Here is a 27,636-nt window from a genome sequence, read left to right as displayed (position 1 = left end):
GTGCTCAAAGCAGCTGATGATCATATTTCATCACAAGCAGACAAATGAAAAGAATTATTACCTACTTAGCTCTCAATGCTACTTTGCCAAGGGCATTAACAACAGTGCACATGTAGCCATCTTAAAGATTTTAAAGTTGAATCTATAATTCATATGTGTAAGCTTAAGAGTTCTTTGCTTAAAACATAACTGATAAATGTGTGTTAACAGTTTGAATGTAACCAATTCAAACAATAAAACTGGTAAAACCATTTACATTCATTTTATTTGTGTAGATTTAAATCAATATTTCTAAGACGGGATATGTTTAACATCTAAATTACAAGAAATTAGCTGAATTCTCTCCAGTCTGCAAGATGTACTTACTCGAGGAAAATAGCTAAATCTATAAGCAAACAACTAAGATTTAAACAATTTAAAAACATTTGGTTTTGTGGCTTTGCGATAAAAACCATACCATTGTAATTGGCTCCACATCTTGCTTAATATTTCTAAAATCATGCTTATTTGTGCTCACCCTTTTGCTCTACATGTAACAAAGTTATTTCAAATGGTCCTCTAAACCTTAAGCACACTATTTCTTCTTAATAATTTGAATATGCTTTGCATGATTAGGATGACTCACTTAACGTTTGACGTAAGAGAAGACTCAAATGTTCCAAGATAGTAAAAATAAACAAATATCATTTATGAATGCAGACATACTGTAGGTTAGGAGGGAAAACAGAAAATTTCCAGATGTGAGATAAAAACAAAAACTAAGCCAGCTATCTTTGTAGGTTTTTGTATAGCTTTGAATGGTGCAGTTTTTTTTTTCAATGTGTCAATGAGATCAATGTGTATAGAAAGTGTGATAGTATTTGCATTTAATGCACTAAGTATAATGAAAATAAAAATGTTAAAAGGCATTACCTTTATGGCAGTGGAGGCAATCTGGATGTGGTGCAGTTTGCGCAGAGTGCTCTCCCTGTCAATGAAGTAAGAAGCGGCGAGCTGGTGCAGAGCCTCTAGAGTCACAGTAGAAGAGTTACCCGAGTAATCGCTCACCTCCGCTTTCTTACTTAACTTCCTTTTGTCCACAAATATTGTTAAGGCCTCCTCTCCTGCATAGAAAATAAACATAATTTATGTCAAGTTATGTCAAACAAACTCTTCTGACTGAAGTATATTGCTAAAAGTGTATCTTACTTTTGATTGGTATTGGTATTGAAAAACAGTACATGAATTCAGGATTTCAAGCTATTCTTCCATACTTGAAAGATATGTAATAGTTCTTCAAACAATGTTACAGAAAACATCTAAATTGATGGTAAAAACAATACTTGTTATGCATGCTGTTGCTATTGTTGTTAAAATTATAATTTTTTTTAAATCTGATCTCTTTTGTCTCATGCAGGAATGTTCACAAGGCCAAGTCAAGTCTTGTGTCTTTGAAGACCAAAATGAGCCTTTTATACAGGCTTTAGTCTGTAACTTTATGAAAGCTTTATTTAGCAAAAGAAAATATATTGTTACACATTAAGATTTCCTTCCTCAGAACACTAAACTTAGAATTTGCTGCGAATTATTCTGAAAATTCAGTTATAAGTTACAAAACTAAAATACAAAGACACATTTATGTTCAAAGGAAATTATTAGAATTAGGTTAATACCTATCAGTGTTAAATTTCTGACTGAATCCCACAGAAAATGCTTTTATTTGGGGAAAGAAATGTGCATGCTCCTTATTGATGCATTTAACAAGTTTGCATAAATTCCACTACTTTACTATTATATAGTGTTTCAAGGATTCCCTTTTTCTTACTTTGAATCTCAGGGATTGGGCACATTTTATGAAACCATGTACTAATTCTACATTCAAAACCTATGTACAAATCAAGGAACGAGGTGCAATGTATTAAGTGAATGAAAATATTACTAAATACCAGAATAATTGTAACAAAGCATCCTTTTTTTTTTTGAAGGGACAGCTATCTTGGATTGTTATTTACTGTCGTTGGCATACGAGCTGAGATTTTATCTCTTGAACCCACAGTGAGCAACATAGTCCCATGTTGTACACCCAAAAATAAATAAATGAATGATTATTTCTTGCATACATGTTGAAAACCTGGATCTAAGGCCCTACACATATTGTTTTCATTTAACAAATTTGTGCATAACATGACTGGTGTGCATAACATTACCAAGACATTAATTTACTCAAGTGTATTACACTTATTAGCTTACTCTCAGTCCTGATTATATAAGGTAAAGATTGTTCATCTGACTCAAGTCCACATACCACATGTTTGAGTCCAGTCGTAAATTGTTAGATTATAAGCCTAAATCAAGTCCGAAGCTAGGTATAACGTAAGTCTAAGGCTACGTTCACACCACATACGGAAGTGGCACATATCAGATTTTTTAGGGGTGAAAAGATCGGAATTCGGCCATTCACGCTGCTGTGAGAAAGACAGATATGGCTCGCGTATGGGCAAAAAGATTTGATTCGGGTCACATTTCCCTGCAGCGTGAACATAGCTCATGTTACAGTCCTATGTCCCATTCTCTTGTCATAGGAATTAAATTCCTACTGTGCTTCTGTTTTATGTGATATGATGGACTGTCAAACAAGAAACATTTGCACCACAAAAATGTGGTGTAATTTTCCCAGAGAAATCTACAGCTTAACCTTAAAACCAAAATTTGCTCTGCCTCAGGAGATCCATGCAAAATTATAGATTATTCTAAGCATTAAGAAGCACCAACACAGCCTTCATAACCACCTCTAAAGAATAAAGACACTTCAGCACAGTTAGGATAGGCTGTGCCACCCTGCATCTGAAGCCACTGATCATAGCAATCACCTCTTCATAACTTTAAGGGCTGGGGTTTAGCAGACGGTCTATGCTTTAAGAGTTCCTCAGACACTGCACATCATCTTTCTCATTATAATGCACTGTTAATGCTTCCGAATCATTTTTCTGCCAACTGCTTTTCTTACTCAACTGCTGAAGGGCACACTCCTAATATCACAATCTATTTATTAATTTCATTAAGTCCATATGTTTCTGAACACAGAAGCAATCTATATGGAACCACAGAGACATTTCTCGGGCAAATATCCAAGGCAAACTCCTCATTCTCCTCTGTCTATAACACTAACACACTGGCTGAGGGCCAGAGTGTAGGGCAACATCAGCTCAGGATGCCTGGGATGGTTGCATTATGTGCAGCCACTCACAACAGCAACCTTTTCAAAGCTTTGAGTTAGGTCTGAAGTAATTGACAAGTGTTGCTTTGTAAAAGCAAATCTCTTCGAGAGGAGCCTCGACCTCTCTGGCATCTTAAAAAGTTCTATTTTCTTCTTTTTTTTTCTTTTTTTCAGGAAAGTCAGGGAGCCATTAGTGCATGACCATTCAGCATTCTATAAAAAAGGAAAAAAGAACAGAAAAAAAAAACAAGCTTTGGGTGAGTATGACACTGTCCGAGCTTCTACAAGCACACAACAATGCATGTGCTGTTTTGGTAATAAATGATGTTGTGATGTGTTCTTTGGTGACTGTAAACTCTTATAATGTAAATCACCATCTCCTTTCCCTACAGAACACCAGGAAGAGTATCATCTCAAGTGGTATAGTTTAGTTACATCCAGATAATCATGGAGAAAAATAAAAATGAATCCTGTTACTTTATTTTTTCTTTTATTGATCTACTCATACTCAAACACCTATGGATGTATAGCTTCTATACAACAATCTTGTCTATCATCATGGATACTTTTCAATTCAGTGTCTTGCAAAGAAACACCACTGACTTCAAGACTTCACTGTGAATATAGTTCCTTCAAAGGAATCCAGTTGGATTCAACTTGAGAATCCTAAAATGTCTGAACAACAGTTGTACAATATCATATTGTCTTTACAGAATCATTGTGTGCACTATTACCATAGTAAAGGACTGTTTGGAATGCAATATTTGTCAGCTATTATTTATTATTAAGTGCTCACAGTTTGCATGACATTAAAAATTCAACATGTTGGTGCTGAAAGTGTCTTAATGTCAAATGAAAAAGAAGAGTAAGGAATATTTGAATTTATCACAACTGATATTATCATTGCCATACTGAACAAAAATCTTACACCTGCAACGTTTCCCAATTCAGCTTTGTTATAAACAATGCAATTAACTTATGCAGAGGAAAGCAGTAATATTTTCTTTTTTTTTTTTACCTCCAAGTGTTGCTGTCAATAAGAAGTGGGTTCCATACTTCTTTATCAGACTGTCTGTGATGGTCTGGGTAGTGGGCCTGCGCCCTAGAAGTCGAATATTTCTGATGAACTCAGGGGTTAAAGGTAACTGCGACTCCACAAAATCTCTTCTCTCCACTGCTAAGTTGTTCACTTTCCATCTCCCAAATTCCCTGTAAAGAATAGAAAACAGAAAAGTAAAAACAAAAGCAAAAGATGTGCATGTGAGTTGTTTAAATAAAATGTATTTTAACTCAACTCCTGAAAACAAGTGGAAACCATTGTAATAACCTTTTTAATATTATCTTGGGAGTCCAGATTTGAAGTACGCATCAGCTACATCTAGTAGTAACATAAAATGATGAACCAACAATATCAGTGAAGAAAACCAAATGAAAGCAAATAAACCCAAATTGGTTAATCTTAAAATGTTATCAAACCTGAAACTATTTATAGAAAGAGAAATTGTCAGACAAACATTTGTCTACATAATGTACTTTGTTCAATTATTTACACAAAAAAGTTACTATTTTACCTAAATTATTTTTAATTTGTTTATTTAATTTAACTCAAACTAACAAGATTACCTGCCATGGAACTATTTATACTGTTTTTAACCTAATATTTTGATTGTTTGCTGCTTGTTAAAAATAAAGAACAGATTGAAAACATGTGCTTTGTTTCATGGAAATGTAAAAGTTCTTGTTCTAAGTCGTTAATTAGAATAAACTTAAATATGTAATTTGGTTCAAAATAAACAGTTATTGACTGAAATAAATGAATATAATAATCTCAGTGTTCAGTCAACATGTGACAACTACTTCCACTCGGGTCATAATACATAATGTAGAAACCTAGTTTTCAAAAAACTCTATGAAATAAATCATCTTCTGACTGAGACAAAGCTTGAAGACAAACAGCCAAAAAATAAATAAAATATTGGTGAAGAAGTCAGGAGAAAGCATGCCAGAAACTGAAAACAGTGTATTCACAATCATATCTAAAATATTACACAATCTTCCCGGGAAATTATCCAGAATTGATAAAACCAAACAGGAACATTTTGTGCCATGAAACATTTATCAAATGTGTTGGTACCTCACAGGGAGTTCAAGCATACAAACAAATCTGCAACGTCAACATTTTTTTTGAATGGCCTATTCAAATACAGAACTATACGTGACAAGAAAATTGATGGTTCACCGGAAGAAGGCTTTAGACATAAGGGGTGTGTCACAATATGATAGTTTTGAAGAACTTTTTTAAGGTAGAGTAGGGAAATATTTTCATGTTAAGATGTAGTATTCTGTTAAACTACTAGCAAAGAAGACTGAATGTTGAAATTTTAACATGTTTTTAGCATGTTTTTTCCTAATAGATTGCTGATAAAGCTACCATTCCCTAACGGTGGTTAGATGCCTTTGCACCGTTTCTGGTTCTTTTTCCACCCCTTAAAACAATTACATTTCTAATAACAAAACTACTTTTGAGGGAATGACTCTTAAAACAGAAAACTCTACTTTAACTCTTTTAATCTAAATAAGCAGATCAAAACGAGAAATGGTTACAGATCAGCACAGTTGTTATGTGATAGATTGTGTAATAACATGGTGTCCAAGACTGTCCAAGTGTGCATGCGGTCCCGAGATAACTGTTCTGTTTGTCAATCCCTTTGTCCATATCTATCTATGTCACATCTGTGACGTACACAATGTGTATATGAATCATCTAGTATTTTACCAATAGCTGATTTCAAAAGCTATAACTACCAGTAGCTTCATGTAATATCTAACATTGGTTAACTACTCTCTTCCAGGGAAGCAGCAGTCAGGATCAGTAGCGCCATTTTTCCCACCATACAAATAAGCCTTTGCAAATGCTCTGAATGAGATTTGTGATGTCAACCCAGTAGAGCCCAGTTACTTATCTTTGTACATGGTTTAACTAAATATTTTTTAAATGTCCGAAAAGCTGACAGCTATGCGGTTAGCAAAAGGTACCACAGCAACAAGGTACGTATGGTGATGCCTGGACTAAAACCCATGACAGTAGGGCTGCCTTGCACCCAGGTCCTGGGTTAAAATCCCGGTCAGGGGTTTTTCTACATGTTCTCCCTCTGCATGCATGGGTTCTCTTGGGGTACTCTAGCTTTTTTCTACAGTACAGTTCAAAAACATGATTAATTGGTCTCGCTAAATTGCTCTTAGGTGTGAATGTGTGTGTGTGTGTGCATGTGAATGCTTGTTTGTCCTGTGTGTCTCTAGGTTGCCCTGCGATGGACTGGCAACAGGTCTAGGGCGTAACCCGCCTCTTAACCAATGATTGCTAGAGATAAGCACCAGCCTAACAATGACCTTGCATATATAAGCAGGTATAGATGATGGATGGATCATTTGTCAGGAGATGTTGATAAGTCAGTTGTTGATGTAACTAAAACAGTTAATTTCATCAGGGCAAGAGTACTGAATCACAAACAGTTGTTTCACTGTTGGAGGAGCATGATAGTGTGAACACTGTCATAGACTACCAGATCACTGTGAGATGACTCAGTCTGGGCAAGGTATAAGTATAGGGCCTGAGATAAGATTTAAGAGTTTTGGTAAAATAAATACAATGACATCCCAGAGCTCTCAGATCCACTGCATCTCTAGCCTTTAATGTTGATATAACTGCACTTAAATACTAAGCTGCAAAGCCAGGGCCCCTTTGCACACAACATTTACAGCTTAATGATAGCGTTCATGAGAAATTTGAAGTTTCTTTCAACTTAATTAAAAGGAAACATTCTCAATAGCATGCCAACACTGCAGGAAGTCACACTATCAGCTAATCATCTCCAAAAGTATCCATCCAAGTTAGGAGAACTGCATGGTGAGTTTTCAGAAGGATTTAAAGAGTTCAAAACTGTTGAGATGGAAATGTATTTTTTTTCTCCCTTTACATATAGTGAGGTTATTTCACCCTGTGGTGTCCAGCTTGAACTCACTGATCTGCTCTCTGATAATCTGTTCTGAGAGTATTTTAAATCAGTATCACTGTCAGAGTTTTATTCTTCACTAAAAGGAAGAATAGGAAATATTTTCACACTTGAGGAGGTATGTTCAAAGGATGTTGGTGCTCTTTGGATCTAACTACACATGGGAACAAACATTGTCAGTGATGAATTTGACCAAATCCAGATCCAGATGCTCTCTCCATGGTGATTATTTGTCTTCTGTTCTTTTATCCACTCCAGACCTTTAATTTGACTTCAGTGTACTTGTTCAACCTCCAAACAGGCTCAACCTCTTTGCTTTTTTTTTTGTCTGATGCAATATTCGAATCTTAAATGCTGTGTTTTATTAGCTGGAGGTGGAAACAAAAACATTATAGGCTTTTAAACATATTTAGTCTGTGTTAACTATTTGTGTTTACCTCATTGAAATTAATTATGGAAATAAATGAACTTTTCAATGATATTCTAATTTATTGAATATGACTATATGCACACACACACACACACACACACACACACACACACAGACACACACGCACACACACACACACACACACACACACACACACACACACACACACACACACGTGTAGATATAAAACTGCTTCTTTTTATAAAACAAGATCTCTGTTTACCTCAGAGGTCTTCAGCCTTGATCCTCAGTACCCACCATCCTGCATGTTTTAGGTTTAAGCAGAGACATTCTAGGTGGATTGACGGACTAAATTCTGATGATGATGAGTCTGACTCATAATTCGCTCCGCAAAATAGAAACATGAAGAGGTTTAATTTCGTTTGTGTCTGATGACGAGAGACAGATACCCCGTTTACACTACCCTTTTTTAACCGAGCCGAGACCAGTCCGAGCTCGGTAACCGAGATAACTATCGAGTGTAAATGGAACGCAAAGAGAGAGAGAGAAAGAGAGAGAGAGAGTACTTTGGTAGAGCGGCATATAGTAACAAAAACAAAGCTCTTAATAATTTAAGAGAAATAAAAAGTTATTTTATTTGGCCGTTATAAACACGCCAATGGTAACACACCTCAGCTCCCCGCAGCCCCCACCGCCGGTTTCCAGTTTCCCTATTCCACTCTGAATATAAAGGAACTGTACCTGTCTGAATCATATTATCCAATGAAAAAAGTATTACAGCTCTGTTGCTTGAGCAGAGTCAAGAAACCGCATCTACCACCAATTTTCTCACCAGCAGCTGTGGCGTGGCCATGAATGAGCAACAGTGCTGGTAGCAGTTCAGAGTCACAGTAACATGGGCTGCGCTGTTTGTAGGTGCTGTGCGATCGGTAGAGACAGAATCACTCAATTTAATTTTGTAAATAAAACTTTCGGCCCGTATTAAATTTTCCCTCTACTGACGTAAACAACGTGAAGTGAGGAGAGAGATAGGGTTGAATTCTCTCCTCTATTGCCTCCGATTCCTCACTCTCTCTTGGTTCCTGTCCTCCTTCACCACTAACTTTGACCTTACATGTCTCACCTGCCTGACAGTTTCCACGATTTCAGCCAATTGAGCATATTTGCAAGAATGAAGGAAGTAGACATCACAAGCTAGGTGTGCATATACAGCACAATGTGTAGAAGAGTATAACTTCTTCTATATTTTATCTTAAAATGAAGCGTAGAAGAATGATTTATCTCTAAATACATATATTTTTGTGTGAATATATTTTTATTTATTAGATTTACAGTTTTTGATTTTAATGTTTACAAAGTAAATGTTTATTTACAAGTCTCTATGGTGGAGGGAAAAAAACGCTGTCAGACCGCCCTTACATTTTTTATCTTATGGACCCCGTAGCTGCAGCTCACATACCACACTTTGGGAATCCCTGGTATAGCACATTTCACCAGCAAGGCATTTCAAAGTGCTTTACATAATGAAAACATGAAACACATTGTGACGGTCACACATTGTGAGATCAGTAAATGTAAGGTAAAGGATCCCACAACATGAATTTAATAATACCAAAACTGGCACATTTCCAGTCCTTCAGTGTAGTGCTTGCCCAAGGCAGGGCCCCTTAAAATTATACAGTATTTGAAAATTATTTTATTTGTTTCAGTTATTCAAGCAGTAAAATGTTCAACATGGTAAGTCAAACATTTCCATGTGAAGTATCCTCCTCTGACCTGTAATTTACTGTAACCCTTCATTAGCACTGACACACTCAGCCGAGAGAGCACTCTGAATTAAAAAAAAAAAGATTTTTTTATGTGCTTTGTTTCCCTGACACTTTCAAAGATAGGGCAAACCTTAGGTTGAGGACGTTACTGATTTTTAGAGATGAGGAAAGTAAGGGCTCTCACATTTGAATATTATGTCTTGAAACAAGTCATATAAATGGGCCCTACAGTATATGTCACAAATGCATAAAACATCCAATTCGTACTCTTTTTTTCTTAAAGAGCATGTATCATGAAAAAGATGAGTGAAAAAGTAAAACTAAAACCCTCTAATTTCTTATTTAACCATTCACCACCAGCTTCAAAAATGGAACTAAAAAGGAAGTAAGACGAGATCAGCCAACAGCACCTGGAGGCCAAGGTTTGAAAAACATCCCAAATATCAGACAGCTCCTGTCACTCTCTAGGGTACATGGAGATAATAGTATTTTTATAATGAATTCCATGCTGTTTATAAAACATCCATAAACACATTTTAATTTGTTCTTTCTTCTTGTTGATACATAGGACAAGTATGCAAGCACAAGGCTAAGCAGATACCTTCATTTCCATCACCAAATAAAAGAGCGCCCTGTAGCAGTGATGGATTTTGATATGAGCAGTAATGGTTTTCACCTGTCCAGGGTGTACCCCGCCTCTCGCCCATTGACAGCTGGAGATAGGCACCAGAACCCCTCACGACCCCACAAGGGATAGACGTGTTGAGAAAATGGATGGATGGATAGATGGAATAATGGTTTTCCGCTCAGGATGACGTAGCATAAGGATTGACACAAGCATTACAAAAATAGAAAGAAGTAATGTCTAGGTTTCCTCTAACCACTTATTTGCATGCCTCTGTGATTAATTGTAAAAATGGGTATTAGAAAAGTTTAGTTATCTACAAGGGCATCACTTTTGATCTGTGAAAGCTTAATTGAATTTGTCAAGCTATATAAAAAGGGTATCAGGCACAGAAGGAAGGGTAAGCCCAGGGCACCATTTAAACAAGAACTGCCTCTGGCTTGCAGTATTAGGTTGTTTAACTGCCTCCAAAAGTATTTTTTACCTGAAATCAATGGAAGCTGTAGAGCTTGCCCTAAGCATATGAGCAGCTTTTCTCTGATCACAGCTTCATTATATGAAACTGTGTAAGAAAAGTCTGAGTTCCTCAAACTTAAATACTGTTCTCCAGTTTCCAGCATGAACTGCTTTTGCCATGGCTTTTTATATGTTTTTATAAATCTTTTCCAATGTAGACAGTTCAATTATTAAGCTACACTAAGTCCTATGGAAGTGGTGGACTTTTTGACATTAAAATGTGTTAGAAAAGCTTATATGCATTCCATAAACCAGCCCATAAATAGAATCATGAATCTCATTCTAAATGAAATATATCAATTCTGGAAATTCTTAGTGTTTGACATGGGCATTCTTTTTCTGTATTTAAAACCATCATTTACAACGATGACTCAAAATCCTCATAATGGAGCTCTATATTTCCATGACAGATGGACTTATTCTCCAAAGAAAGAATGTGAGCCACAATCTAAGAGGTAGTCCGGTATTGTTTGCAAAGCTCTTTTCAATTACAGCTGTTGCCACGGAAACGGCTCAATTGAATATGACAGGAAGCGTTTGCATTTCTTCCATTTACCTTTGCCTTCATTATTATACACATTAACACAAACCCGCCAAGGCCTTCCATAAATGTTTATGCATGTTTGCCATCTTCATAGAAAACACTTTGCATGGGGGAACAATTCAGGAGCTAATTTTAAATGTCCCTTGAAACACATAGCTTTTTTTTTCTAATAACTAAATAGAAACAATCCTACAAGGAAAACTGTTCTATAGATTTAAATTGTAGGATAAACATAATTTCAAAATATTACAGCAGTTGCTTACACAGTCATACTATTACAAGTTTTATTTGAATTGTTTTAAATTTTTGGTTCATTTTGGTTAAATGTCTTCTGCATGATAATTAATACTAAAATATATCCCCACAGTATCATGTTATATGTATTTATTGTCACATAAAATTTTCCAATTTAATGTGGATGGTCAAACAACTAAAGAAAAATAGCTATAACTCCAGAGAACCAGGCAAATTAATGAATCATAAAAGAACCAACTTTATAACCAATGTTTGTCTATATTTTATAGTAAACAACTGTATGCATATGAGGACTTTAAAGCTCACCAACCATCAAATAACCCTGTTAACCAATGTTAACTGGAGCTAATCAAAAGGCTTGCTTGCAAATAAGAACTTGGGTTTAAAGTATTATTCTGGAGCTTCATTTTGTTTAATTTAATTTTTCTTTTATTCGCTGAATAATGAACATAGGTAGTTCATATAATAGCTAAAAAATCATAAATTCAAAGGAGCAGAAACAAGTGTGAACTTATAATATCTGTCCATATAAAATAAACATTAGCTATTCAACTCAAAAGACTACAGACACATTTTAAATATGCAAAAAATGCACAAACAAACAAAAAATAACACAACAATGCATCAGCTTATTAAATGTTGTTCCATAAACTTACACATTTAACTGAAGTACATATTTTCATCTTCACCGTTCTGAGTCTGGACTTTATTTTTTTAAATCTCATTTCCTTTCAAATTGTAATAACTTTCTGTTTTTGCAAATATATTGAAGATTTGTTGGTATCCATTTTTATTTGCTTTATGCTTGCATTTTAAGTTATTGTGGTCCATCAATTAATTAAAGCCTTTTTTGTATCTCAACTCCATCAACATATTATTGTGTGTCAGTACTTTTTTTTTACTACAACAATAAAAATCATAAACTTCATTTTACCAATATTTAAAGATAGTCTGTTATTATGAAACTATTTTCTGTAGGGCATCCAGGAGAAATATAAGTATGTGAATTAGGTTTGTGAAATTTCTCAGCTTTTGCAGGAAAGCTGATCCGAGTCTGTGTGTTTCCTGTGGCTGGAGGGAGTTAGGCGCAGCCAGAGAAGTTGAGAAAACCACGTCTCTGCAAGCCGTGCAGAGAACCCCACAAGCACATAAGTGAACACAGGCTGAGCGCAGCCCACCGGAGATCTAGGTAGAATTCACCTAGGCCTGGATTCACAAACAAGGGATTTCAACCTGAGTTTTCAACCTAAAAAATTAATCGCAACTAGATGCCCCAAAGTCTCCACAATGGACACAAATGCAGATGTTTGGCAGAGATTAGCAGGGAAAGTTAGTGATCTTTGAAACAAAGCTATTCTCATGTGTTTTGGGTTGTGCTATAAGTTTATCACAAACTTCTTTTTCATAAGGGTTTTTATATAATGATGGGAGATTAATGTTTGTGTTTTCTAGTCCGCTCATTACAAAAAAATATAGCTCAAAAGTTATTTTAAATAAGCTCTAGAATGTCCGACAGCATTAGCTGCTGCTAGTAGGCATTATCAGCCTTGCTACTAACAATTTAAATATAACTACAGTTTGTTTCAACATAATGCTTGTTTTCGTTTCACTCTGCAATGGTACAGTAGTGCTACGAGCGTTAGTAGGCATTAATAGGGAATATTAATGTTGTTTCAATGGTATTTTGTGTAACTTTAAGGTATAGTTGGTAGTGCTGGTCAGAAACACTGACTTTGTTATTCTAGGTTAAATCGTCCTTCCATCCTGACAGTAGTCATTACATTATGTGTTTAGAACACAGAGGTTAAAATGTTTGATCTCTGTGAGAACTGCAGGCCTGTAAAAACTCTGACCAATCCTGTCATTCAGTCCAAATGGAAAGAACCAATCACATGCCTTCATGTCTCATTCTACCCACGTCTCGTGGGCACTATCAGCTTTGCTACCAATAGATAGGTATTGCCCTATCTATTGGTTGTCCCACATGCCAATCATTCTGACGCGCTCACATAACATCAATGTGCGTGCATAATCCTTGTTAGTTTTCGCTTGCTAGCTGCGCATTCACATTTCTAGTGCTTATGTATCCAGTTAGCTTTGGTGTTAGCTATTTATTGTAGCTCCGCTGCTCTCACTGTACAATTTGAAAATGGCCTCTCTCCCATTGAAATTTCAAACTGTCAATGGGAGAGAGGCAGGGTACACCCTGGACAGGTCGCCATATTATCACAGGGCAACACAGGGACAAGATAAGATAAGATAAGATAAGATAAGATAAGATAAGATAAGATAAGATAAGATAAGATAGGCTTTATGATCTCACATTGGAAAAATTTACATGACACATTGGCTCAGTAATCAATAATCAGAAGAAGGTGTCAAAAGTAGGACGAGGTGCATCGGTTATATACAGTGTGTCCTCGTTTATACAGTGGATAAAAAAAAAGTAGATAAGAAAAATAAGAATAGAAATACCAAATAGAAATAAGGCAGAGGATGTCTTATGTACATTTACGGTGGCTTATAGACATGTGTATTGACATATATTCAGGTGGTAATAGCAGCAGAAGTCACTTCTTTCAGGATTATTGCACAGTGTATTAAATAGAATTGCACATTAGTTATTGCACGTTGGTTATTACAGTTATAGTTACAGTTATGGTTACAGTTATTGTGTAGTATTGTATAATCTGATAGCAGCAGGGATGAATGATCTGCGGTAATGCTCCTTTTTACAGACAGGATGTCTAACAACCATTCTCAGACACTAAGTTACCAATTTGAGTCTTAATAATTTCTGGATAAATAATTACATTAATAAAAAATTAAGTGTTCTTAAGGTTATTGGTTCTTATTTAGCAAATCATTATTTAAAATGGTATTTCTTCAAATAATGTTCTATCACTTGGAGTGGCATTGTGAATGGGTTGAACACGTACCAAATATTGTTCCACCAAATTAGTTAAGCTGATTTAACTTAATTCCATATTCTTTAAGATGAACTTCGGATCTCTAAATTAATTGAATCATTCGTATGGTGATGGTTTCAAACAATCTTGATTTGTCTTTTTGTTCTTTTGTGTGTACATTGTTCCTCAGTTTCTTTAATCTTGATTTTGCTTCATAGTTTTAATTAAGTTTCACTAGCCTAGTAGAGAAGATTTGTTGATTGAAATATATTGTTGATAAATTGTTATTCTTGAAAAGAAGTTGTCACTCATTTATTCCATATATGTGCAGAGTTTGCTGTTAGAAGAATGCCAGTGCTTTAATAACTCTCCCAACTATTGTCCTGATATCAAAGGTAATTGGCCTGATATTCACCAGACAATACCTAACAGACCAGAGAGCTGTTTGATGAACATAAAATAACTTAAAACATGTGTGTAACATTGTAAATTACATTCCAAACACCTCTAGTACTTTTTAAATAGTTTCTCCTGAATAAAACAAAGTTGTGTTATCTGCATATAAGATACATATAAACAGTTTAGAAACCCTAGTAATATTGTCAATAAACAAAAGAAAAAGTCCAAGGACCAATAACTAATATTGTATACTATTGATTTTCTATCATCAACTTCTACAAACTGTTATCTTTCAGGTAACTTCTAATCCACTCATGTGCCACTCCTCTGATTCCATATTTGTATAATTTATCCAGCAGATGTACATATATACTGACTAAATATTTTTTTTTATCTACTGCTTTTGAAGTGTCTTCTACCAATTGAATTATTGCTGCTGCAGTCGAGCGAAACCCATTTTTACTGTTGCTTAAAATATTATATCTATTGCTGAATTCATTTAACCTAGTAACAAAACAATTTCTCTAGAAAAACTGTGGAAGGACTGCTATTGATCGATAATTACAGTATTCTTGTTTATTTACACCTTTATAGAGTGGTATTATTTTACCAGTTTTCATATGGTCTGGGGAAACCCATTTTATAAATAACAGCTTACATGTGTATGGCTTAATAACTAAATCAATGACATTCCTAATAAATGCCATGTTCATGTCAACATAAACATCAGAGATTTTGCTTGATTACTGTTGTACAATTTGTAGTACTTCACTCTTCTCCACTTCATCAATAAAAATGCTCTCAACATTATCTACTATTTTTCCAATCATCTTTGACTTTGGGTATTTGTGCCAATGTAGGACCCATGTTTACAACAAAATGTCTTAATATCATTTACTAATCATGGATTTTATTTTCACAAATGTGTTTCACCATGAACATGTAAAAAAAATTCCTAGTATGAAATCAATGTCAGATATCACAGCTGTAATGAGGTAGCGAAATGTCTTACATAGGTGCAAAGTGTGGTATTAGTTTTTCCTGTCGGCCTGGGACCAAGCAGCTACACCTCTACATGATCATTTGGATGTGAGATGAAAGGGAAAATGTTTCTAAGAGAACCATTAGTAATATTAGAAAATGTTTTTATTAATTTAAAAAGCGCTTTTTTGAAGGGCTACATCTGGATGCCTTCTAATGCTATCATGAGTGATTGATCGTTTTTGGTCATACTTCACTGTGCGGCCGGAAATAAACCTTTAGTAAATTTATATGAACTGCATTGTTCAATCAGTCAAATGTTGCACTTCTGTCTTGTCACCGTAAAAGCTTGAATGCTGTAATCAAAAAGGGTTGGGCAACCTTGGCTGCAGATGATGGATGGAAGGAGTGTGGCCTTTTGAAAGGGTATATATCACATTAAACCAGGAGTAATGAGGAAAGCTAGAACACACAGATGTTTAAATGATACAAGGTGTAAATCACTCAGAATTCAAACTACAGCACAGAAACCCTAAAGAGCAGGTACCACAGATTTGCTTCACCTTTAGTTTTAATTTATTATTACATATTAAGAAGGTATGAGACGGGTGCACATGGTATTAAATGGGAGCTCTAAGCAGTGTGGGAAGTAAACATAATGATGTTAAATGGATATGTGGTGCTCGTTGACCTTTTTGCTGACACTGTAGTATTCCAACAAAGCCTCTGACTAATTTCTTGCTCAGACATAACTAGTGTAGCTATAAATCTCCACCTCATTTCATGCTATACAAATAAATGACCTCTTCAAATGGGACACAGTGTCTCCTGAGTTTCACTTTGCAACATGGAGGCAGAAGTTTAAAGGTGCTGCATGTTCTGGGCAGGAAATAAAAGAGGAATACATAGGGAGAGGGCAGTTGGGAGGGGTGGGAGGGTGTACAGGTACAGAAAGCGTATTCGCAAATCCCTGCCGTCGTTCGTTTCTTCAGTTATCGCTGACTGTGATAAGCTAGCCCTGTCTTATCTTAAAACCCCGATAGGCCAAATGGTTCATCCTGCAGGAAAAGGATGAAATGAAATGGGTTTCACCACATAGTTGATTTTAGGGTTTGCAATCCCCCTACAACCACCTAAGTCATTATTATTATCAATTTCATTGCTCCTGTTTGCAGTGCCACATCAGTTTCACAAGTTTAATTCTCTAAGCACTATCTTACAGAAAAGTTCTTAGAATTGTTGATTTTTCTCATATTTTTATGTCTAAGGAAAGACAGTTTACACTGTTCTGAAAAAAGGTACTTTTAATCAAGTATTCAATGTAAGCAATCAACTGAGCTTGCACTTCTTTTAAGAACCACATGCACATTTTTTCTTTAATTGCCAGGTTTGTTACAGAAACAAGAGAATTCACTTCTGCTCCAATTTGCTCTAAATAAAGACATTTAAAGTATAACTATATATAAAAGGAAAAATAGATAAACATTTGTTTCTCTTTTCTTAAGCAAATATGTATATATACCCACATAGCAAAATTGGTCTGGCCCAGTTCTGCCCCACACAAGACACTTAGGCTCAGCACACACTTATGTATGACGGGCCTTTGGTGGCCCAGATCTGATTTGCCATTGGCAGTTTACACATGGGCCAGCACAGAGCCAGCTTTGGACATATTGGTGGACCTGTTCAGGTCCAGAACAGTTTCAGCACTGGCAGCAGGTGCCTGTCTGATATTCACCGTAATAATGCCATGTAATGAAGACACATTATATGATATATTTTGAAAATGCTAAAACAGAAGTGAACACTCAAGTATAACATAATCAAAAAAGACTGCTATTCACAGTTCTGAAGAACACTCAAACAGTATGTTGGTATGTATCAAAATATCCCTTAAACACTGAAGAAACTGTTGATATATGTTATGTGTGTACATACATATATATATATATATATATATATATATATATATATATATATATATATATATATATATATATATATATATATATATATATATTCCTTAGGTGGAAGTTGAATCACCTCGCCAGATTGTGCAGCACAGGACAAAGTGATAAAATTGGCCATCCCAAACAATGGAAAAATAAGGATAAGAGAACATAGGAAAGTTGAAGAAATATCAAAGGTATAGTCTAACCCAGTTAACAACTGGTTAAATAACCCTTTTCCGGATTAAATAAGTTATTAACTGTTAATTAATAAGCCAATTGTTAGTGCTAATCATTACAGGCTCATAGCCCTTGATCACAACCATTTTAAATTATTGTTGTTATAGCTATCCTTTGATTTTTAAGGATATATGATTAATTTATAATCTTCATAATTAAACAAGTATAATTGCATAACAATAAATGCAAATACAAGGCAATGGGTGAGAAGGGGAGGGGAAAGAGGAGGCCGGGTTGCAGCTAGAGTGGAGGTACAGCGAGGAGTGGCTCGTCACACATCTTGTTTTGGTCAACAGACACTGCTCAACAGTCCACCAAGTAGTGCAATTATGCTTATTGCTCCTTTAAGACAGCTTGAGGTTTACTTTTTAAATACTACATAAAAAAACAATTACAAATGCATAGTTTTATACCAATTGTCATGTTACACCTGTCCAGACTTATACTGTGAACCTTTGTGGTCATTTATGTGTTAACTGAACAGAGCAACTCAGTACATAAAACAATTATTGGTTAAAAGAAAAGGTGCCGCACATTTTGCAACTACTTTCAGTGAGGTGCAAGCAAGAAGTTAATTATTCAATTAAATGTTACCTTTGATTAAGCAAATATTTTTTTTTTTTTACCATTCAAGAGTTATTTTATCTTGTTCTATTTTTTCTAGCTAAACAGTTACCCACCCTTTTTACTCCAGTCTGAAATATAATATCAGATTGTATTGCTATCAAATTATCAAATATATTATCCCAATAAAGCATACCTAGAAAAAAGGCCAAATCTATGTCATCCCTCCAACCTTCACCCGAGTGGATATGGCAGCTTTCCCTTGGCAACATTTGCTGTGAACAGGTGGCTCAGGCGGAAGGCCCACATTGTGTTTGTATTCAAAGCCATGGGGATGCTTTCCAGTGAATCCACAAAGCACACAAACTCAAATATGCTCATACATCCTCAAAAACACAAACCTTCCTTCATTTACTTCAACGCACTAGTTAAACTTCCTTCAGATTCAATCAGTAAGAAATGCAGGAAATTGAGTAGCAGCATAACATGGTGAAAATGTATTACTCTATCACTGCTGAGGTAGCTGCAAGAACTGAATCTGGTAATTCATCTTCTCCTGTCATTGAGCATTCATTAGAATTTAGCAGAGATCTGAACTGTGCATGAGGAGGAACAGAACAGAAAATAATGTTGTCACTTCCAATCAACCTTTCCTCTGTAGTAGAGGATGGACCTTCAAACCAAAATTGTGCATCAAGAACATATTTTGCTAAAAAGACAACTTCTACTATCTCATCATTTATGTTGGCGGATCTAAAAACATGTTTTATTTGGGTCATGATATCAAGACATGTATTGCAAGGTCTTTAACTCAAATTGGGGTAGTTTGTTGATGTGCAAAATAAGATAAAAAGCCGCCATAAAATGATGCCACCTGGCACAAAATTATGCCATCTGACATTGAAAACAGCATGTGTTGCGTTTTACACACAGTGGCATAATGGCCCCCAGGTGGCATAGAAATACGCCACCTGGTGTCAAAAATGGCAATTGCCATTTTCATATGTCTTATGATGAAACATGGTAATGCGTGAGCCCCTCCACAGCCAAAAGAATTAAACATAGTTCACCTAATGAGCTCTTTGCAGAGGCGGACAAGAAGATCCCTAAAAGGAAATAAGAAGTATGTGCATTCCCTAACTTGCTGCACTCTTGTCTGCTTTTTGGGCCGTGAAAAGACCAATGTCACCAACAAGAAGACTTTAACCCTTCGGTGTCTATGAGGTCGTATATAACCTCACAGAGTATTTTGTACGTTTTAGCATGTGACTTTTGATCCATAAAAGCTATCATCGTAGCCTTTTCGCAGATACCATTGACAAGTTGATTGCTCTCCCTAACCCGTGAAAATCAGTGTCCAATGCTAGCATGCATCTTGGTGATGCAGTGCATGGTTCTCCAATCAGAGAGCAGCATGCACATCCCAAACAGAATTACAGGACAAAATATTGGCTTGCTTCGACCGGAGATGCTAGCAGGAATTTGTAAGATGCTATAAAAGGCTAAAAACTGAATCAAATCAGCAAAAAAACAAATGGTTTATTGTGCATAATTGTGCAGATTGTGATACATTTACTGGATTGATTTATTTGACTTCACGAAAGTATTCGCTGAACCGGAAATTATATTGCACAGCCTCTGGGGTCAACTAATACAGAAGCGTCCAAAAGCAGAAGAAGATGAACCTGTCCAAGAGAGATGAGGTGCTGGATTACCTTGTGCTTCTGGATCCAGTTGAAGAGTAAGTAACCTAATTGTTATATACAATAAATAACAAAGTAAAATATATAAATTCAACGTAAATCTGTATAAAACTGTGATGCATTATGCTCTTTTGTTTCGTTTTTATCTATTAAAGAAAGTTTGGTTTCCCTGTGACTGAGGTTATCCAAGCATTGTGCACATAAATACAATGTTTTGTGGATAGACCATGTGAAACTCAAATTTCTAGAAGTAGTTTTTCTTTGAATAAACTTTTTTAAGGTTTCACTGGGAGTTTCACTGTTGCTTTCTTTTTCACACATTTGGCAAAAAAAAAGAAACGGTGCCTATAATATTATTGTAAGTCAGTTTGTTTTACTGCAGTTAGATTGACTGGCTTGTGTTAAATATTGTATGAATTTGACATGAGAAGTTGCTATATGTGAAGTACAGCAAGTTGCACAAGATAACTTTTTTTCCCCTCGTTTGTAATGGTAATGTGCCAGATGTACCAGAGGTATGCCCAAAGCATCGAGGGGACATTTGCCAGTGCACTGTACTCCACAGGATGATCCCAGTAAGTGTGCATCCTATGGGAGGAGGAAGTGTGTGCTCTGTTTGACCAAGCACAAGAAGCAGTCCACACCCTGGAAAGGCATTTTTGTGATGTCCTCCTGTACCTGATAGCTGAAAGGAACTTCTTTTTTGACTACCATCAGCATTAAGTAGATACTTGCATAAAAAAACAGGTGCCTTTTATTTCTGTTGGAGAACAAATTCGTAGATATGCTACAAATGAAAAAAAATCTCACATTGTTCAAGTAGACCATGTAGATCATATTTTCATGTGTTTATCAATAAAGCTTAGTAAAGATAAATTCCGCCTACATTTTTTCTATGTATTTCTGGTTCTATGTCTTTTATTAAATTTTTATGAGCACTCCACAGTTTTTATATTATGAAAATTCAGCTTATCCCTGAAAGAAAAATGTATACCACTTGACTGAAACTTTTAAGTTGATGTTATAACGCCACAGTTAAAGGTGCATAGCCATGTTATTTGACTTTTTTTAAATGTATACGTCAGTAGCTCACCTTGGTTTCTTTCGTTTTTATGAAAGACTATCACATCCTGCTGCCGTATTTGTTGTTATTTTGGTGTTTTATGCTTTGTTTTTGCTCAGCTTTTTTGTAAGGAAAGCCTTTTGCTCTTGGTCTATCCAAAATGTCAATAAACCTCAAACCGGAATTTTCAAGAAAGTAAAAGTGAGATTTTGGCTTTATTGGGAGAATATCTATGTGTGAACAATTATTGGGCAACTATTAGTTTGCAGAATTTTTATACAACTAAATTAAAAATGAAACCCATGTTACTTGTTTATTTTCATCTGTTAAAGTAAGACAAAAAAACATTTCAGCCATTTCCAAAAAAGAAAAAAAAGGTCAGGAGAGGAAGGGGGCACGTCATTAATCTTTCATCTATAAGACCTTTACTGTTTAGCCACACAGTGGAGTGCTTCAAGGCATGTGCTGGAGCATTGTCCTGCATAAAAATCATGGTCTTCTTGAAAGATGCAGACTTTTCACTGTACCACTGCTTGAGGAAAGTGTCTTCTAAAAAACAGGCAGTTGGCTTGGGAGTTGAGTTTGAGTCCATCTGCATCCCGAAAAGGTTCAACTAGCTCATCTTTAATAATACCAGCCTATACCAGTACCCCGCCTCCACCTTCCTGGCGTCTAATGCAAAGTGGAGCTCTGTGCCCATTACCGATCCAGCCACAGGCCCATCCATCTGGTCCATCAAGTGTCGCTCTCATCTCTTCAGTCCATAAATAAAACCTTTGAAAAATCTGTCTTCAGATATTTTTTTGGCCCAGTCTTGACGTTTCAACTTATATCTTGTTCAGTGGTGGTCGGGTTTCAGACTTCCTTACCTTGGCCATGTCTCTGAGCGCTTAACATCTTGGACTTCTGGGATCTCCAGGTAGGTTGAAGTTCTGGAATATGACAGCGCCGGAGGATATTGGGTTCATGATAACTTCACATTTGATTCTTCTCAAATCTTTGGCAGTAAATTTGCAGCTTTTTTCTCAACACGTTTCTTGCGTCCCTGTTGACTATTTGCAGCAAAAGGTTTGATGGTCACGCGCAAATAGCTTGGCAATTTCAAGAGTGCTGTATCCCTCTGAAAGTCTTTTTACAATTTTGGACTTTTCAGTCACTTAAATCTATATAGCTGTGTTGTAGGTTTTTTAAAGTTGAAACATGAGCTGTCCTTTGTTTAAAATTGTTTTTTTCTCGTTTTGGTTTCCTTCAGCCATCTCTCAAACCATCTGTCTTTTCTGTCCAAAACAATTTGGTCCTTCAAAATAGTGCCCTTTATCCTTGCTGGGCAGGTGGATGGCAGACTTTTTTTCCGGAGGATGTAGTTGTCCTATTTTGAGCTTTCAGGCCATGTATCTACCTCAGTCAAGTAGTAACCTGTGTGTTTTCTCCCTTGTCCAGTTGCTCTACCTGCCCAACCTTTCCCTGCCTGCTCAACCCTGCCTGACCTGCACTAGACACCTACGTGCCTGTCTTGCATTCCCTGGCTTTGACCCCTGTCCAACCCAGAGAACTTGGATCAACCCTACCAGTTGGATAGAATCTCTTGGACCAAATCTTTGCCTGCCTGACCCAGAGAATCAGGCAAATAAAATGTAGTTTCCTCTGACCCAAATGATCAGACTCAGTGTCCATCTGTGCTTGAAGTGTGTCTTAAGAATAAATCCCAAAAAGCTGGAAATACTTTGCATGTTTTGCGGTTTTTTTTTAATATGTAGTAACTCAAACATTAACATATCCAGTCCAGGAAGTCCCAGAAGTGGTCAAATAAATGTTTGCCGAATCATTCAGAAAGCTGTTACTGTCATGAGTTGTCTTAGATGAACCCAGACAGAGCACACACACACACACACACACACACACACACACACACACACACACACACACACACACACACACACACACACACACACACACAGCTGGTTTGAGAGTTAATTGCAAGTAGTGGCTTGTGGACGACATAAGCCAGACAGTTACCAGACGGAGAGTGAAGAGTGCATGAGCTGGCTGACCGGAACAGACCGGAGATGACAGACAGGATCTTGAGGCGGACTGCTGAAAACCCTGTGGTGCAGCATAAAGAGAGTTCATTGGACGCAGGGGCAACAATTAATCCCAACTGAGCTTTGACAGAGTTCGTTGGACTCAGATGCTGCAGAAAAACCTACAGGGCAACAGAGAGAAATCTGGAGGCGCTGGGCTGCTGCCGAACCAGGACAGCAGATGAGAGAACCACAAAGACATAGGAGCAGAGATCCAGCAACGCAGCAAAACAAGTACTTAACTTGGCAGACGAGTAGAGACGGACGAACAACTGGACTTGACAGGCTTGGTGTAGGTGAAGGCATAAGTGAACAGGACTTGACAGGCTTGGTGTTAGTATTCACTGAAGACGAGGAGCCGGCGGCGAGGAACAAACTGAGGTGAGTCTTATAGCCAAGTGAGCAGGTGGAGCCAGTCCATAGTTAATTAGAGCCTGACAGGCCTAATCAGGGCTGCACTGAGGAAGAAGGAGCCAGGAAATGCTCAGGGTGCAGTCAGCAAGGCTGCACCATGACAGTTACCGCTGTCCTCTTGTTGTAAAGAACCGAACTATTAATTATGCAGAGGTCAGTAAATCTTCATGAGTGAAGAGAAAGCATCTGTACCACACATTAGATTATCAGGTCATCTTTGCAACAATATTGTAGTTCTACCAAAATGTCCATAATAGTGATGTCTATGGACATTATATATGAAGTTACAATGGTTATACCATGAAATTTTAGACCCTGTTTAATTGGATAAGCCATAGTATCAAACAAGGTGAAATTAATTTAAAGTCATCTTCTTTTGCCATTGGATGCAAGATAAACATGAAATAGTATGACAGGGTGTTAGAACACAAGAGAATAAAATAGGGATTGCTGGAAAAAGAGAATATTATACTAGTCAGCATTGTACTAGTACTAGTAGTTTGGGAGCACTTATCATATACTTATTAAAGCAAGTATAAAACCAAAAGGATGTTTTGAATGCTCCCATACATCAGCACCTTGGTGAAATTAGGAGCTAAATAAAGTAAAAATCTAATTTGCCCATATTTAGCAAAACATAATTTTTGTACTTTATGATATAGTTTGCAGAAAACTGCAACAATTTCTCAGACTGATGTTATTAATTTTTTTAGGGTAATCTTTAATTTCAAAAAAGGTATTTCATAAAATAAAAAAACACCCTGAAGAAGGTTCTTGTGATTTCAATACAATGCAATCTCAAGGTGTGGGGAGGTTTCATTCAAAATGCCAAGTTCTTGGTAGCTCTAGGGGGAAGTTAATGAATCACCAAAGTAAGTACTAGGTTTTATTTGCCTTGGGACAAGAAAGGTCTATACTAAATCCAGTCCATTTCATTATTTTAGTCTGAAATATTGTGCAGTCTTTAAGAGTAGTGTGTGGAACTGCAACGCTGTCACTCATACTGACTGAACCACTGGGAATCTAAATAACTATGAAAACAGTACAATAGATTAATAATGTCATATTTATGTATTTTGTAATGTTAATATTGATCTTTCATTCCCTACAACAATAAACTAAATTAGTGAGTGTGACTAAAATCTAAAGAGTTGATATAATTTATTCAGGTTTATAAAATAATAACAATTGGGTGAAAAGTGGTCTTAAGGTTAAGGTCAAATATGTGTTTAAAGAACCCTTAGGACCACATTTTGCTTCAAGTGACAACTACTACTTTTAAAACCCTCAGAGGGGATTTCAGGAAAAGAGATGATATGACAAACATAAGCAAGAATGTAGCACTGGGATGTTAAGAAGCACCGTGGGGAGAGTCTGCTCTAAAACTCTCACCTCAACTCTGTTCAGAGCTTCTGCAGACTCCCCTGTGGTTTAGGAAATCTGCTGTTGTTCACTGTACTTGAAGTGCCTGCTATATCAAACAGAAAGTTGCTTCGTTTTGATCTCATCAACCTCAGAGGGAGGGCGTACCATATGTGGTCAGGTTTGTAAAATAAATCGTCTCAGGTGAATTATTGGAATCCTGCTGTTTTAGCTCATTATTTATTGATGTGCAAGCAGTGAATATGAAAAAAAAAGACACAGCCACTTGTTAAAACCTTGGGAGGTACATCAAAGTTAATGTTCTACAAGTCTAAAATCATTATTTCTTGTGCAAACTCATTACAATTGATGTATGCCGAACATAGTTGTTTTCTATCAAGGGCCTCTGCTTAGCATAGTGCTTACTGAATAACTGATAAAAAAAAAAATCCTCTTAAAAAGCACTTATTTTTGTCGGAATCATGTCTAAAATACACTATGTCTAAGTAATCCAATGACACCTATGTGAAAATTCTGATATAGTTGGACCAAAAATTTAAGATCAGAATATATCTGAATTTTCTTTTTTTTTTTTTTTTTATAAGAAGTGCCGATTTAGATCACTTTTAGTCAAGATTGAAAATAAATTCAAAAACATTAGAATGGGTTATGCTTGAAAAAAAAACAACTTAATTACCAGCACAGTCTTTCCTAGAAGAGCTACACACAATTAAAAGTTTCCAACTATACTACAAAATTCAGGACACTTAATTGGTACCAGTGATGATTTTATAGATTTAGCCAAAAACTTTGTTCACAACTAAAAATAAACCCATTATATAGCTGTCACAAAAATATTCTGCCAGAGATGCATCATCTCTGTGTTATTGGGCCGATTGATAAGTTGTTTTAATAAGTTCAGAAGTGCTGTGACTAGTAGTTTTGGGTAGAAATCATGATTCACGTTGAATTTTTTTTAATTTTATCAAAACAAACCCAAATTCATGTCTGGTCATTTACAGAGAGTATCTTGTTAGAGCACAGGTGTGAAGCTATAATTGTTTAAGAGCACTTTAGATGGAAATGTGCGCTATTACCATCCACAAGCACATTGCAATCATTTAAATATCACAACTCTCCTCTCAATTTTCAACTCTCTTTCCACAGTTTCATATTGTTACTTTAACATCACGGCAGAATACTGGGTAAGATTGGTTCATTCTTACTGATTCAAATTAAGCTGATTTTGAGTTTTAGCTTTCTACCATTTTTGCATGTGCGTTTGGTTGTTCTTACAGATTTTTTTTATTCTAAGCTTAGACCACATTTAGAACAAACAGTTTTTTTTAAATTATCTTGGTATGCAATGCTAAATCAGGGTAAACTATAGAGTTTCTGTTGATTTAAGTATGTGGTCTGTGTGTAGGCTTACATTTTTTAAATTCCAAATTATAGGTTTTTCTCTCTTTGTAGTACAATGAGGAAAAAAAACAACATTTTTGGCAATGAGAAATTTAATCAGTTCTGAGATGTACAGCAATGCAGACATGGATATGTCTCTACTCCTACAACTATTGAACGAGACTGAAAGCATGAGGCCAAAGTAAATGCATGCATAGAACTGCTACCAGGGGACTCCCAAGCAACATCAAGACAATAATGTTTTATATTTATTTATTATATTTATATTTAAATATATTTTGGCATTTTCGGCTGCACCCAAACTCACCAAAGTTAAAAAGTCATATTTATTGTCATAATTTAGGTCTTTGTTTATTTGTTTTGGACTTTTCTAGACTAATCAGTTTTCACTCCCCTTAGCCAACAGCCATCTGTCCCCACCCAATCAGCTGAGTCCACTCCTCAGTCTCCAGTCAACCAGCTCAGTTCAGCTCCACCTTCTGTCACCAGTTACTGTCAACTCTGCTCACCTGTTCACCAGCCTACACATGCCTGCCTCTTTCATCCCCTCACTGCCAGAACGTCTCGTCTTGTTTCATGTATTGCCTCTACCAGTTTCTGTGTGCCCAGCTAGCTGGACTCCTCTGTTTTATTTGTTTTCGGGCTTCACTGTTGTATGCTGCCAGTGTCTGCATGCTGCACAAGTCTGCCCTGTCTCCCCATGAGTTCCAGCACCTTGTTCTGACCCTTCTGGTGGTTCCTCGGTCTGCATTGCCTGTTCTGGTCAGCTTCTGCCTTCATCTCTGGTTCAAGTCTGTCACTGCCTACTGCACCTGTTGAAGTTTTGTTCTGCCAGTCACCCCGCCTGCATCCTCTAGTCTGCTGTCGATTACTGTTCACCTGCCTCATCTGCCATTACTCACATTCTGCAATAAACTTTTTAAAAACGGAGACCTGTGTTCGGCTGAACATCGGGTTCTCCAGCTGCATTCTTAACAACTATGGTGGCAACATTTTGTGTGCTGTGTAAAAAGAGACACTTGGTGACATGTTGGGGGAAAGGCTAAAATAGGCAGTTAACAAGCATTCTAAAATCAGACATCTGGTAAAGCCCAGACAAGACAAAAAAAATAACACGGTGTTCAGACCCTGTCTCACACAGATTGTATATGTTGGTAAAAAATATTATTTCCACCTAAGCCAAATGTCTTCACCTTCAAGAAACACAACAAGCCTGACTGGTCAGCCAAGAATTATAGAA

General features: G+C 36.4%; 1 protein-coding gene across 2 annotated transcripts in view; it reads right to left on the bottom strand.

Moving 5' to 3' along the window:
* The window catches only part of LOC105916645 (BMP/retinoic acid-inducible neural-specific protein 3), a 75,226-nt gene that overhangs the window by 21,474 nt on the left and 26,116 nt on the right, over positions 1-27,636 (bottom strand). For both annotated transcript variants that reach the window (XM_036141021.1, XM_012851215.3), the window contains 2 exons: positions 4,215-4,405; positions 913-1,103 (listed from right to left, as the gene is read on the bottom strand). In XM_036141021.1, coding sequence (XP_035996914.1) covers positions 913-1,103; positions 4,215-4,405 — 382 coding nt within the window. The remainder of the gene's footprint in view (positions 1-912; positions 1,104-4,214; positions 4,406-27,636) is intronic.

Source organism: Fundulus heteroclitus, chromosome 9, assembly GCF_011125445.2.
Source record: "Fundulus heteroclitus isolate FHET01 chromosome 9, MU-UCD_Fhet_4.1, whole genome shotgun sequence".
In the NCBI taxonomy this organism is placed as follows: Eukaryota; Metazoa; Chordata; class Actinopteri; order Cyprinodontiformes; family Fundulidae; genus Fundulus; species Fundulus heteroclitus.
The sequence above is the reverse complement of the archived record's forward strand: the minus strand, read 5'-3'. Positions and strand labels throughout refer to the sequence as shown.